Consider the following 15,674-nt stretch of genomic DNA (forward strand, 5'->3'; position numbering starts at 1 on the left):
GCTTGCAAGCTCGTTAACAAGTCCAGCTCGAGTACGCTTGCGAGTCAGATTGATTCTCACTTAACACCCCCTAACTACATTATACTGGCTTAACGTACAAGATCAATATGATATAAACAATAATGCTTAGAAGAGAGTAGTTCAGGATCAATAAAAAATGAAGGGGTATTTACATACATACCACAAAATTCTCGTGTATTTACTAATATAACACCTAAGCAGTCATATTTACATGCATACCACTCCAATTTTTAATATTACATCCAAAATACTATCATCACTATCTTTTTGTGTGAAATATAAATTTTCATGCATTCATTTAAGACAACAAGATTGTGATGAATTTAATTATTACACTTTGCGAGTAAGATATGTAAATATAAAAGAATTGTGCGTCATGTATGAAAATTTCTCCCTTGTCGAATTTTTCCCTCAGATGACCGGACGGTTCTCTACGTCCGCAGTCCATTTAAATTCGGCCACGTCGAAATTCGGGTCCCGCGTTTCCACGTAATAAAAATAAATAAATAAATAACGTCGCGTTGAAGCCCGACCCTGCCCGAAATCCCCACGCATTTCGAGTATATGTCTTTTCTGTATTATCCCGCCTTTCAGCGTCTTCCCTCCTCCTTTAAGGTTTGCACGTCTCGACCCCTCAGAAACTTCTATTCTGCCATTTACAGTAGAAAAATAGTGTTTCAAAAAGCTTTTTTTTTTGCTCTGTTAGGGTTTAGTCATTGCAGTCCTACGGTCACTTTGCTGCTTTGATGAACATAAATTTATCTCTTAATGAAGAAATATGGTGCATGGATTACAAAAACAATGTCAACGCGTTTGGAACAGATGTAAGATTTGTTGCTTACTTTGAACCCGTTTTCCAGTTTTTTTTTGGATACGTTTGGAACGGAGATGAGATTTCTTGCTTAACTGAATCCGTTTTCCATTTTTTTCTTGGATTGTCGTGAGTTTATTTTTGAAGTATTTTGTGGTTAGGGCTTAGTTATCTGCTGGTTATTTGGATGAAATGCTTAATAACCCAACAATAACCGAGAATAACCTAACAATAAATTTTATGGTTATTTCCATTTACTTTTACACTTACTTGATGGTTATTATCATGTTATTTTGGGATTATTTGTGGGTTATTATTGAAAAAATACCTAATAAATAACCGAATAATAACCTAAAAAAATCCTTCTTATCTACATATATTGGGGTTATTTTGAGGTTATTTTAGGGTTATTTTCATTTACTTTTACATCTATTTGGGGGTTATTATCATGTTATTTTGGGATTATTTGCTGGTTATTGTTGAAGAAATACCTAATAACCCAATAATAATCCAACAATAACCCAAAAATAACCTAAAAAAAAATCTTCTTATCTGATATTGGGGTTATGTTGAGGTTATTTTAGGGTTATTTCCGTTTACTTTTACACTTATTTGAGGGTTATTATCATGTTATTTTGAGATTATTTGTGGGTTATTGTTGAAGAAATATCTAATAACTCGATAATAACCCAACAATAACCTAAGAATAACCTAAAAAAATCCTTCTTATCTGCATATCTGACTATCTCTGTGGTATAATTCAAATGGTATAATTCAATTTATTCAAATTTATAGTTATTTGGGCCAGGAAATGATTGCAATGATCCAATTGTTCATAGTTTTCTTAATGCTATTGTTCATAATGAGGTAGAGGCTTACGAAAACTATTGCGCTTAGGCACATCATGTTGGTTTCACAGTCAGCAAGGACCACACCAGTTACTTGGCTAAATCCAAGCAAATTAAGTCGAATGATTATATTTGTGGAAAAGCAGGTCATAAGAGAGAATCACAGGTTTCCAATACGGTGAAGTACAGAAAAGCGGATACAAGGCTGGTTGTCAAACAATGTTTGCTATGTTGTTGATGTTGATGGCAACTGGACAATAAAGAAATTTGTCGAAACTCATAGCCACCCCTTGGCAGAATCCGGTAAAAAGCACCTTATACGTTCCAGTCGGAAGATTAGCGAGTTAAATGCAGATTTGCTTAGATCAATGACAGGTTCAGTGATTAGAGCAACGGACACATTTAATTTCCTTTCTACATAGGTTGGGGGAGTTGAAAACTTGGAGTGTATGATATGCCTACAACTTTATTCAAAGGGAAAGAGGAGGTAGAATTAAACAAGGTGATGTCAACTCTCTCTTACAATTATTCATGGAGCAACAAACTGAGGATAACATGTTTGCATGGGACTTTCAAAGTGATGAGGAGGGTAGACTTATAAGTTTTTTCTGGAGTGATGGGTCTTGCAAGCTTGATTATGATTGTTTTGGGGATGTCGTCATCTTCAACACTGGCTACCGTTTGAATAAGTACAATCTATGCTGTACTTCCTTTTTAGGGATTAACCACCATCGGCAAAACGTTCTCTTCGGATTTGGTTTTTTATCTAATAAGACGTTATAGTCCTTCAAGCGGTTATTCAAAACATTCATTCGAATAATGAATGGTAAACATCCAATTATAATTTTTACAAATCAGGATCAAGCGATGTCAAGAGTCATTGATGATTGTCCTCCACTCAAGAGACATAGAAATTTTCGTCGAAAGTTCATTGCGGGTTGGTGTACAAGAGCGTTAACAATCTATTTTACAAATGTATGAGGAAGTGTGATTCTGAAGAAGAGTTTGAAGATACTTGGGTTATAATGATTAAGCGAGGAAACCTACACAAAAACGTGTGGCTAAATTCATTATACCATATAAGACATAAATGGTCAACAACATTCAATAAAGAAATATTCAGAATGGGAATATTATCTACGTAAAGAAGTGAGTCCACAAATAATGTATGTCATAGTGCATCTAAGTCCACTAGTTCTCTCACTGATTTCTTTCTGGGTTTTGAAAATATTATGAAATCTTGGAGAAGGAACGAGAAGGATGAAGACTTCAAAAGCTCTCAGAATGTTATTACACCAGCTGTTAAAACAAGTCCAGTGTTGAGGCAAGCTGCTACATATTACACCCGGATGCTCTACTCCATGTTTGAGGAAGAGTTACTGCATGGGCTATGTGGATTAACTGTTGATTTCTCAGTTGATAGTCCATCTGAATTCTATGTTAGGAATTTGGATAATCGGGACACGAGTAGAGTCTAGATTGTTACATTTGACAGGGTTAATTGCGAGATCACCTGCAGTTGCAAGAAATTTGAAATGATGGGGTTATTTTGCGCTCACTCTCTACGCATTCTTAATGCAGTAAATTTAATAAAGATTCCTGAGAAATATTTGTTATTGAAATGGTCTGCTAAGGCAAAAAAAAACATCTATAATAGTTTTGGATACAAACGTATGAAGGACTCTCAAATGTCTTGCAGAACTTCGAGTGGATTCCTATTTCGGTCACACGCTCAGAAGTTTTCCTACCAACTAATTAATAAAGCAGAAGGAAATGAACGCGCAGAGACATATATGTTGGAATCATTAAAAACAATATATGTAGGTGTTGAGGATATATTAGATGGGAAGGATCCTAAACAAAATAAAAAAAATAAAAAAAAAGAAATTGCATAATAGAGAGTGCAATGTGAATGATCCCGCAAAAATAAGATCTAAATGTATATCCAATACGAGGTTGAAAGGATACTGGGAAAAAAACAAAAGAACTAAGAGTATATATTTCTACATTACTTATATTTATTATTCTACGTAACATTAATTTTCTCTAACTTGAACCATTTTATGCAAAAAAGGATCAAGAAGCATACACGAGCCAAGAACCGCAGATCCATTATGACGCAAGTATGATTGCAGTGTCACATTCTCTGAGTCAGGTATGAAACAGAAATCTCACACTGATATTCTGGTTTTACATTAAAATATGGTCATTAACATTCATTCCTATTTACAACAGAAAATGTCACACCGGAACCAACATATACCTCAATTATGATGCATTCCATTAGTGAGATCTAAGCCAACTGAGACAAACACCTTCGATACTTGATTTGCAAGAAGAAGACAGTAGATTTATATGTAATATGACCTTTTTATTAACAAAACAATGAACCCTTACATTATGATTGTTTTGATATGTTTTTTATGTGTACTGTACTATATAAATCTGTGTTGAATCTATTGTAAGGAACCTAGCAATAATCATGAATTAATCCTGTAATAGTACCTCAGCAATAATCTGGCCAAATACTCATCAATAACCTAATAATACCTCAATAATAAACCAGCAATAACCTGGCCAAAAACCCAGGAAAAAACCCAATAATATCCCAACAATAACCCATAATAACGAAGCAATAATCCATCAATAATCCAGTAATAATATGTCCATAACCCGCAGTAATCCCTAAGTAGCAAAGAAATAACCTAACAATAACCCATCTATAACCTAGCAATTAGGGGCAATTAGGGAAATGTCACTTGGGCTATTTTTAGGTTATAGCTGGGTTGTTGGTAGGTTATTTACCAATATCCCGTCAATAAACTAGTGAAACCCCAAAAATATTCTAAGAATAACTTGAAAATAACCTGAAAATAACTTAGTTATACCACGGAGATAACCTAGGTTCTTTTCAGGTTATTTCTAGGTTATTTTTAGGTTAATGCTAGGTTCTTTTCAGGCTATTTCTATGGTATTTTCAGATTATTGACAAGTTATTTTCAGGTTATTTCTATGGTATTTTCAAGTTATTTCTATGGTATTTTCATATTATTGTCAAGGTATTTGTAGGTTATCGCTATGTTATTTTCAAATTATTTCTATGATATTTTTAGCTTATTGTTAGAGTATTTTCAGGTTATTTCTATGGTATTTTCAGATTATTGCCACTGCATTTTCAGCTTTATTTGCCACTGCATTTTCAGCTTTACCACTGCATTTTCAGCTTTATATATAAGTCCGCAAATACAAAATCATATGTAGTAATAGTTTAGTGCGACAGAACAGACAATCATACAGACATTAACCAAAGAATTTAATCATATTTATCATCCGAATAATTCATATAATTTATAAAATCAAATCAATCATATTTATCAACAGGTTACTATCAGCATTTCAAACATATTTACATCAAACATATTTACAAAAAAAATACAGTTATACAAATATCATCCAAACAATTTAAATCTACAAATTTCATATGCAAGCTCTGCCCTAAACTGAGGCATATCAGTCTGCCAGTTCTGTTTATCATTCCAATCAATTATGCCTTTTTTTATAATTGTTTCTATATATTTACAAACAAAAATACCGCAATCAACACTATTATTTTGTGTGGGAAGGCCTCTAATCGTGGTAACATCCCATGTAGTCGGGTCATTGAGGAAAGCTTCCCCGGCGTCCTTATGAAGATGTTTAATCTGGTAAATCTGGTAATAGAGATGTAGAGATGATAGTTTAAATCAATGAAAGCATAATCAAAAGAAAAAGGTTGCTTACATAATAAATGAACTAAGGCTTAGTTTGTTTACCATGTCGCGTGGAACTCCCAAATGTATTTTATTAGGCAATGAGTCAAAGAATCTTCATTTACGTTCCTTCTGATTTCCAACAAGTAGAGTACAATGATCATTATTAATTATTGGAACTAAAATGATATTTGCTTGAGCTACAGCATCCATTATTACGTGGGCAACAATGCCTCGCGATGGATGGTTTCTATACATCTTCATAGTTCCAATAAGTTTAAATGAGTTTATAAGTTTAAAAAAAGCATGAATCACTACCATTGATGAGATTTTCGATGCTTACACAGTGTGCTGGAGAGACATATAAAAAGGGTCTAAAAGAATCGGGTGATTGACACCTTCTATTTTTCAATCCAATGATAAACATATAAATATGTTCTGTGCCCAATTCTTGATTATTCCAAAGTGAATCAATGCACATTTGACTTATATGACTATGGCCCATAGCAATTATTATGTCATCTCTGCATTTTGATGAAATATTTTTTATTAGATTTAATACAGGACTGAGGCAATAGATAAAAAAAGGATTATGAGTTTACTTACCTAGCTTGTTATTTCTTCAAGCAATTATCTATGACCTTTTGCATGTGTGAGGGTATGAGTTCTCTGCCAGGAAACTCTATGGTTGAAGAGTCCACAACTAAATGTGCTGCATGAACTACACCAGGGAGGGCACCTTCAAATACAACAATTGTTCCCTGTTGTTCCTCCTATTTTTCTTCAGCCACTTCTATTGTACTGCTCTTCTCCTCCTGTTCCCCAGCTTCATCGATCTCAGGAGATGGTTGGGTAATCGACAATTCTTCTTCTGTCATTATTGGTAATGCTTTCGCTTTCTTTCTATTTACTACAATGAATGGGGAAACTACTGTCCTCTTTTTTTATGGTGCCTCTAGACTTAATCCTTCGGACTAAGCTACCAAGAGGGGGTTCATTGATGTCTTCCTTTCCATGTTTCTCATCACCTTTATTTATTCCTTCCCCTATTTCAATATCAGCTGCAGCTTCATCAAATGCAGTCATTCTCCATATCGGCTGTTCTTCCCCCGCTTCCTCCATATAAGCAGGAGGTTGTTCTTCCATTGTTGGGCTTTCTTTCTTCCCATCAATTTCAGAACCAACATGAGATTCCATGTAAACTTTATTTAATCTTTTCTTTATTTCTTTGATGTCGGTCTTCGCCTCCACCACGTATGCTCTATTTTATATAATCTATTATTTACAAAATCTTTGAATTGAAATAAAAAATTTATGTTGCTCCCTGAGAATTTGACAGATCTCTACTAAACCCATATTGATCCTTGAATATCTCTCGGAATGCATAGGTTGCGGAATGCTGCGACTAGGGACAAAAGGGATAGCAATGTTAGAATCTGGTGTCAGTGGTTCAGTGTGAGTTTCGGGTTCTGGAATGGACTTTGCAGGAGAGGAGATCCAGTCAACTCGAGGGGCAAGTAAACTATGCTCGTCATCTCTTAAATCGGCAAATGAATCAAGAACCTGCAAGTACATTTAGTAAAACAAATAACTAAATGATATAAATTGCCAAATATAACCCTGAACTTATAACATAAATTAATATTATTCACCTGTACAGTAGTCAGTCTCTGAAAGACTAAATGGATCCTTGTAGGGTTCCCTTGTAGGGTTCCAGCCTGCATTTATTGGTCACCTCAACATGCGAGGTCTGGCGTCAGAAACAATCGGAGCTATCACAACTGTGTGCTCATAAAATCACAGCTGCGCTCATAAAACCATAGCTACGGAAACAAAAATAAATCAGGAATTCATATTACCGAAATAAGAAAAAAAATTCTTGACTAAGGTTGGATAATAGACTAACCGTTAGAAGAAAAACAAATCCGTTCAGGTATCCCAATGGCTGACCTATCCTTATTTTGATGACGCATGCATTGACTTGCTCAATGAGGTGGTCACATACCGTTGCGACCCAATTAAATGAAGAAAAAGTATCTAAATTCTCAGCAAATAAATAGAGCCCTATGGGTACACTAAAATTGCTGGTATGAAAGAATAAATTAGACAATAAAAAATTAATAATAAGTTCATCAAGTGAAGTGGATGACTCTCTGAGTGACCCCTTCAGTAGTTCACTCTTTGCCTGTCTGACATCCACACCACTAACGGGTTTTTTGTGCCAAGTTGTTGTAGGTCCTATGTTGGGCATGCCAATTAAGAAAGCAACTTGGTCTGCATCAAAACTGAACTCCATCCCCCCATTCTGAATGTCAATCTATTCATATCCCAACAATTCAATATGTGCATAGTTAGGATGTGATCTTAAGGATAGGGGGAGTTCAAAAAACTGATTCAGCTTCAATTTTCCCAAAATTGACCATGTCTCCTGAGAGACAATTGGTCTCCTGAGAGACTCCTGAGAGACAATTGGTCGAACCTTGTCCAACACTTTTCTAACTGTTGATGGACGACAACTACAATTCATAGACTGTTTGTTCATCAACTTACAGGAATAAGATACATGTTATTAATACTGACAATAACTCATCAATCAGTCAAGAATAACAGAACAATAACCAACAACTGCATGAATATTCCCTAAATCAATAATAACCCAATATTAACTGATCAATAACGTAAGAATAACATGAGAATACACTTTTAACTAATCCTTGAATAACAAAAAAATAACCTAAAAATAACCCGAGAATAACCGTCGAATAAACTGCAAAAAATCGATGAATAACCTAAAAATAACCCACGAATAACCTAAAAATAACTAGCGAATAAACTGCGAAAAACTAACAAATAACCTAAAAATAACCTACGAATAACCTAAAAATAACCGGGCAATAAACCACGGAAAAACCGAGGAAGGAATAACATAAAAATAACCCACGAATAACCTAAAAATAACTGAGGAATAAACTACGGAAAAAGAGACGAATAACCTAAAAATAACCCACGAATAACTTAAAAATAACCCACGAATAACTAACCAAAAAAAAACCAGCGAATAACCTAAAAATAACCTTACAATAACCCGACAAATAACCTATAAATAACCCACGAATAACCTAAAAAATAACGCGCGAATGAGCAAATGGGTGCCAATAAATACTAAACTTCAGAGTAACACAAGAATAAACCAATAATAATCTAACAATAACCCAAGAATAAATTCCCTAACAAATCATGAATAACACAAAAATAAGCTGAAAATACCTCCCAAGACCTTCAACACTAAACCGTATACCCTCTAAGATAACTAAACGACAAAGCATAACTTATAATCCGAAAAAAATAACAGGATAAAAAATGACAATTACCAGGACAAGCTTTCCTCTTCAATGCCCTCATTCATCCTCTTCGTCTCCTTTCTCTGTTTCTTTGACTTCGTCGGTTGTTCAACGTCTGTCCTATTCATCTCTTATGATTGTGTTCTTGTCGACTCTTCGGCCTGCGTACTCTTCGGATCATCTAACTCCATCGTGTTACGACTTCGAAGATATCAAGCGAAGGAAATATGAAACCCTAGCAGAGCGAACGGCGAAAACCCTAGCAGAAAAATTTCTAAAATGTATTTTCGAAAAGTATTTCTCAGCACTCTAAATGGCGGGATACTCAAAAAGACGCGGGGACATCGGGCCGGGTCAGACTTCAGCGCGGCGTTATTTTTTTTTTTTTTTTTTGATTCCGCATTTCCATGTGACCGAATTTAAATGGACTGCGAACGTAGAGAACTGTCCGGTATCACGAGAGAAAAATTCGCCCCTTTTTTTGGGTGAGCAAGTGACATTTCCATTTCGGTGCGAAAATAAAAAAAAAAGTCCAATCATGAAAATTTCTCAGCGTGGCTACCCTTAACAGATGGTTAACTGCGCAGCGCTGGGCAGATATTATTGAGCAGAAATATAAAGGGAAAATACTTGAATGGGATTGGAAAAAAGACAGCTTTTTTAATTAAAATATGAAGTACAATTTTTTCTGATGCTGAAAAAAAAATTTAAATCTCACTCTTACAAGCTTTAATAATTTCAGAAAAGCGCACAAGCCTTCTCTTTCCAAATGCAAATTGTAAATTTAAAAAATGATCACAAGAAAAAAGAAAAAAAAAAAAAAAAAACACAAACAAGCTTTGATTCTGATAATGTGAGCTTAATTTGGTATGGATCCGGCACTTAATGATGCTCCTGGTTTGCAGCATTGACCCAAACCTTAATGTGCAGATTTCAAGAAGGACATCCAATATCTCTGTCAAAGGGCCAGCCAAACTCTTCTAGGAGAGCCAGCACCACACCATTCGACCAACCGAAGCCAGTCTGCACCACAGAAAACAATTACAAGTTTCCATCAAAACAAGTTGGTCAACAACAGAAAAACAGGAATACAACAATGCAGCTACAGGAATGCAGAGCTATGTGCTGAAATAGTGAAATGTTTTTTGGAGCTTCAAGGACAAGTGATTAGTTTGATCATTTCAAACAGAAGACGATCACCATTCATTCAAAAGAACTAGTCTAGAGGAATTTGTCAAAAGAAAAGCTGAAATTGCAGGAAAATAACTGAAATCTTGCCATATGTAAGAATATAAATAATTGCAAGAAGTTTAGCCTTTTAAAAAGTATAAGATTTAAACTCTCTTTACTGTAGTCAATCTTATCCAATCCTTTAAAGTCAACTTTATGAAGCCTTATTTTACATTTGCTGCATCTTAGAGAGTTGAATAAGGTGTTAAAACTTATTTTGCATAATTTGTTTTTTTTTTCTCTTTGTTCATGATCTATTCATGACATCTTTATTTATTTTTTCTAATGACTTGACATCAATTTTTTCAAGTCTATGGTGTGGCGAACATGTACTAGTAGAATATTACCTGAGGTGCATATTCACCGCCGGCTCCGACCATTCCGCAACCTTCTACATCATATTTCTCATGCATTGCACCAGTGGTGTTGTAAGCAGCAAAATTTGTTCTGATCCATCTTACAGCAATATCCTCAGCCAATATCCGTGCAGCTTTTGAACCAGAATTAGAAAAGCCTTCAATAATCATATGTTGCAAAGGAGACCAACCATTGGGAAAATCCCTGTTCAACAAAAGCTCAATGATTATATGTTACATGAGACGGTAGGGAACCCTGCATGACCAAGATAACTTACCACTGTTGCCCAGAGATTGACAATGAAGTAGAAATTCCAGCAGGTTTTAGCAGACCCGAGTCCTGGAAGCTTTCAAGAATACTTTCCACCATAGTTCTATCTTCACCTAAACCCAAAAAAAATTCTTTTTTGCATCAAGATCAAGTAAATTTTGTGTTCAAGTCAATTTCAATAACCAACCATCACAATCAAAGTGCTTCAAAAGAGGATTTTTTTTAATCAAGTATTAACTTTATAAAGGGTTCAATTTTTTGGCACATGAAACAATCTTTCAAATGAAATTAAGGATGGACGTGCATGCTTAACTATGCTACGCAACTCTAAAGGATTGCTCCATTAGATGTTATTGAAGATTAATTCAAGCAGTAATGTCCAAGGGACGTGGTGCATTAGAATTCCATGCTCAGAAGGTAATATCACATATATAGAAATTGCTTCCCTGGTTGTGCATTTTTTTCCAAGGGTGTGGTGTTATAATAAGTAAACTCAAAAACAGTTCAAAAGCACTAAAAATTTGAGTCAAGTTAAAAAATCAATGCAATTCATTTTTTAGTTGATGTTGAGCTCAAACTTCAATTCATAATTGAGTCTACTAAAAACTAATTTCATATATAAATAAATATATATATATATATATATATGGTTGAAAAGTTGGATCAAAATTTTTATTGGGATTGAATGTTCCAAAAATTTTTTAGTCAAAAATTTTTCCTTTTTTTTATTCCGGGTAGGGTGAGCACTCGAACCAGGCAGCTTGGGATTCTTTAATTTGTCTCCAACCAATGCGCTATGTATTCAAGCACAATTTGAGTCAAGTGGGCACAACACATTTTTTAGATTTTGAATGGAGTCATTCAAGCTCAAAATTGACTCTATAATCTTGCACATGAATCTTGAACATTGGCTTGGGACAATGCACACTTCCAAATGATTACGCGAGGAAAATAACTTCCTCCATATCACAATTTTTGCTGTGCTGAAAAATTACTATGTATAATCTCAATAAATGTTTGCTATTTAACCTTGCAGAATGGACTAATGCAGGATCATTTTTATGAAGCAAAATATAGGAGAAAACATGTGTGTGTGTGTGTGTGTGTGTGTGTGTGTGTTTTATTAAACAATATCACACCCACATAGAGAGGACATGGAATGCCAAACCTGAAGTATGCCTCCAATTCCACACCGGTATGAAGTTTGATGCAAATATTCTATCATTTTGATTCCCAGCTTCAAATTGATGAACATCCTGATCATTTCATAACAAACATTTAGATATTACCTTAAAAGCAAAATACCTAAATCTGAAAATTTAGGTTCCATAGAGCACCTCACAATCTCCAGGTCTAAGCCAGTAGTCAAGCCACTGGTTCATCTCTGCATTCCACAAGATTGATCTCATCGCCAACTGCCTAGCTCTTGAAGCCTGGAGGAATTTTTCAGCGATTTCGAAGTCCCCAAGTTTTTGCGCAAAAAAGGTTATGTCAAGCTCTACCTGTTGCAGAGAGTTGGAGTACATAATCAAATACTTTGATTTGAGGTTGTTCATAAAAAGTTGATGCAAACTTTCTTCCAGGAATTTTAGCCAAACTTCTGACAGCAGATTATATCCTTTTTACAGAATGTTTTGCAATCAGGATGTTTCTTATTGCAAATCAAGTGGTTCATCACTTTATGCAAGCAATATTTCAGATATAATTTGCAGTCAAATATATGAAGAGTTTTCTGGACAATACCTTATACAAGTAGGTGTTCAAGTCAACAGGGATGATCGATGTTGTTGATACTGTGCTCTTGTCAAGCGGGTCGCTGTAACAAAGTGATGGAGACCAAACTGAATGAGAAGGATGATTTTAATTTCTGAAATATTGAGAGTATTCTTGAAAATTAAGACCTTTTATTCTAATGGAGACCAAACTGAATGAGAAGGATGATTTTAATTTCATAAATACTGCTTTTTAGCAGCATACAATAATATAAATGCTAGAGTTGGCTTCAAACGCCATATTAATGTTTGTAATGAAATAGAGGCAATTTAAATAAAATATGTAGAAACTTCTAGATTTTAAGCTATTATTTATGCAAATAGTAACATGAATAATAGTTGACTCACACACTGAATGATATGTGTGTAACATTCTAAGTGTAATGAAATAAAAGACAATGATACAATTTTCTAGAGTGATAACTATTAAGATGGTACGAGAAAAAAAAATTAGAGGTTATGAAGTGAAACCTCAACCAACGGGAGCTGAAGTCCCATCCAGTCTCTGCGGCTGAAGCAACTTCTCGGTAGAATACTTCCTTATCAGAATCATTTAGAAATATGGATGCAGATTCCACATCCTGTATATAAAAATATCAATTTCATAAGCATTTTGGAACAAGTGTAGATATGATGATGTAGTCAGTGATGATTAGCAGAGTGGAGAATCGTAACATACAATCGTTGCGCTTTCAGGTCTAGGTTTATTCCACCTAGCATAATAGCGGCTCAAAGAATGTTCATGTCCATGATGATCTCGAATAGCCACTTTATGAGATCCTAAAAAAATCAAATTTATGCACAGTAAGATTAGAATGGTAATATATGTTTGGATATTAGAAAATAAAAAATTGGGAATTCTTTGTAATATCACAGATTTTAAAGATGCACGGATTCAAACATATCCAGTTCCTTTTGATTAATTGCTTCACTAATTATAGAACAAAATTTTGTGAGAATGGAATTAGAGGCACCAAAGGATTTCTCAAAAAACAAAAGGCAATCCATCATCAGAGGTTATGGAAGAAACTATAGTAATAAAAATTTAATGTAGTACCTGAAATCCAGAAGCTGTGCTCTTTAATTAGTGAAGGAAGGGACTTCCTGACAAATTCCAAATCACCAGTCCTACTATATATCTCCCTTACCATTGAACTCAATAGTGGAGGTTGGCTGCAAAAGATAATGGTACATAAACTTCAATTATGCTTTGTTATTACTTATAAATGTGGATTCAAATTAAAAACAACAGCTGTTTTATTCAACAATAAACCACTGAATAATATATGTCAATTATTTTATTTAGTGGCTAATTATATGAAACAAGAACAAAATGATAATAATTTAGATTTAAATTTAAATTTAGTACTCCACCTGCGATTAGCATAGTATGTCCTTGCACCATTTAGCACATGACCATATATATCTACCAGCCATAAAAGATTGTTCGCAACAGCCTTTGCTGTGTCATACATTTTGCTTGTCAGCAATCCCCTGTTTTTAATCAAAAGAGCAGTCAGATATTCTGTAAATCCCGAAGGCATGTTTAGACTTTATTTCTAAGGACCAAAAAAAAAAAAAAAAAAAAAAAAAAAAAAAAAAAGATGTGAGGAACCAAACCTAATAATCCAGTAAGAATCCCAATAATACACCTCCTTGAACCTCGACCCGGGAATGATCACCGGCTCCGGCAAGGGAAGCAGAGTGTGCCGATCCGGGTATTTCTTTACATTCTCGGAAACTCGCCTACTCAGATTCTTCCATAGCGAATGCACTTCGAGAGCCCAAACCCTAGCTTTAGGATTCAACACTTTGGGCAAAAACCCCTCCGGTTCCGACACGAAATCCTTAGGCTCCGTGTACACCAAATCGTCGCCGGCATCCCCAAAATACGCTTTCAAAAACTCATTCAAGTCTTTTGTCGGGATGATTCCGTTAATCCTAGGGAGTCTCGAGAAGGCGACTTCCGTCAAGCCGAAGTCTTTTTTGAGAGGGAGATCCACGTAGGGCTTTGGGTCAAAGGATTTGGGGCCTAGGGTTTTTAGGGCTTCAGATTGTAGGAGTTGGAGGAAGGAGAGGAGAGGGGTTGTAGGAAACGTTGGACCGCCGTCGGTGCAGTGGGAGGCGGAGGAAATTGACATGACGAGAAGAGACGAGAAGAGAAATGTGCAGAAATGAATAGACTGAAAAGACATTTTAAGAAGTAGAGGCTTTTTAACGGTCATACTTACTCTGTACAGTTTGGTAATCGGATTTTTGGTGTTGTATATATACAGGTGCTGCGGCCCTGGCGGGAAAGATGGATTTGGTCAGCCGGCAGCTAAATTAACTTCTAGTTAAATAAAAATTGGTATTTTAATTTATATATAAGGTGCTAAGAATATAATTAAAGGGAATAAAATTAATTTAAAATGATTTCTGTTTTTTGGGGGTATAAAGGACTTGATCAAGTCTCTTTGAGCTGAAAATTGTGAGCCTGAGGGAGAGAATTTGAGGAGAATTCTTAAAGAAATTTAACGGGGCATTTTTTTAATAGGATTTTGGTCAGGATTTGATGTAGATCCTGGCAAGCATGGAAAAAAGAAAAGTGCTCTGTTAAATCTAATTTTCTTCGTCATTTTGACGTAAACTTGATTTTATTAAATCTGATCAAATGGTGGATGGCTTAGGAAGAAAACGCACTATAAACTATTTCACTATTTCGCTGGTGACTTCAAAAGTGATTGCCTCAATGTCTCACTAGGAGAAGAAAAAAAAAAGGTACGAAGGAGAAGGCAATGGAATGAAACCAATCTATACTAGGGCTCTACATGGGAAGTTTTCAATTGATAAGAAAGGCATTGGAAACGAGGTTAATGTGGGTACGAAATGGAGCATTGAGGAAGTAGATGATTATGCATTGGGTTAAGGACTTCCTTAAAAAAAGTGGGCAAAAAGTTATTTACTACCAAGTGGCAATATAAGATGATTGAGGTGCAGAAGGGGAGGAAAGTTGCAATAGATTTTAGGTTCTTAAACCATTTGATTTTTATTCAGTATAGAATTTTTTAAAACTATTTTAGATTTCAAAAACAAAATGAAAAATTACTTAATCAAATTTAAGTGGATTTAATCTTAACTAAACCAGATGTTATTTTGGATTTGAGAGTATCAGAATTTGATAAATTTGAATTTCTCAGGTTCCCTAAATCCTTTTTAAATTAAATCATCTTTGCATCCTAACACCAATTAATGTGAGATTTTGATGAACCAATGAGATTATATATATATATATA

The 15,674-nt window shown here is 34.9% G+C and overlaps 1 protein-coding gene across 1 annotated transcript; it reads right to left on the reverse strand.

The window, feature by feature from the left end:
• Positions 1–9,464: 9,464 nt before the first annotated feature.
• On the reverse strand, positions 9,465–14,626 carry LOC110026507 (probable trehalase). Its single transcript, XM_020727471.1, has 11 exons — positions 14,020–14,626; positions 13,774–13,893; positions 13,457–13,572; positions 13,079–13,179; positions 12,871–12,980; positions 12,371–12,443; positions 11,965–12,129; positions 11,796–11,883; positions 10,635–10,740; positions 10,348–10,561; positions 9,465–9,793 (listed from the first exon to the last, which is right to left on the reverse strand). The coding sequence occupies exons 1-11, from the start codon at positions 14,622–14,624 to the stop codon at positions 9,704–9,706; spliced, it is 1,788 nt and encodes a 595-aa protein (XP_020583130.1). The 5' UTR covers positions 14,625–14,626; the 3' UTR covers positions 9,465–9,703.
• Between the last annotated feature and the right edge of the window lie 1,048 nt (positions 14,627–15,674).

Source organism: Phalaenopsis equestris, unplaced genomic scaffold (assembly GCF_001263595.1).
Source record: "Phalaenopsis equestris unplaced genomic scaffold, ASM126359v1 Scaffold000374, whole genome shotgun sequence".
In the NCBI taxonomy this organism is placed as follows: domain Eukaryota; kingdom Viridiplantae; phylum Streptophyta; class Magnoliopsida; order Asparagales; family Orchidaceae; genus Phalaenopsis; species Phalaenopsis equestris.

Bases quoted from the DNA above. Each gene is read 5' to 3' on its own strand.
- LOC110026507 (XM_020727471.1), bottom strand. From the start codon at position 14,624: ATGACCGTTAAAAAGCCTCTACTTCTTAAAATGTCTTTTCAGTCTATT. The intron at 13,894-14,019 runs GTTTGGTTCCTC...GATTAAAAACAG, and splicing joins GATTCTTACTGGATTATTAG to GGGATTGCTGACAAGCAAAA. The intron at 10,741-11,795 runs GTTTGGCATTCC...TTTTGGGTTTAG, and splicing joins GAATTGGAGGCATACTTCAG to GTGAAGATAGAACTATGGTG.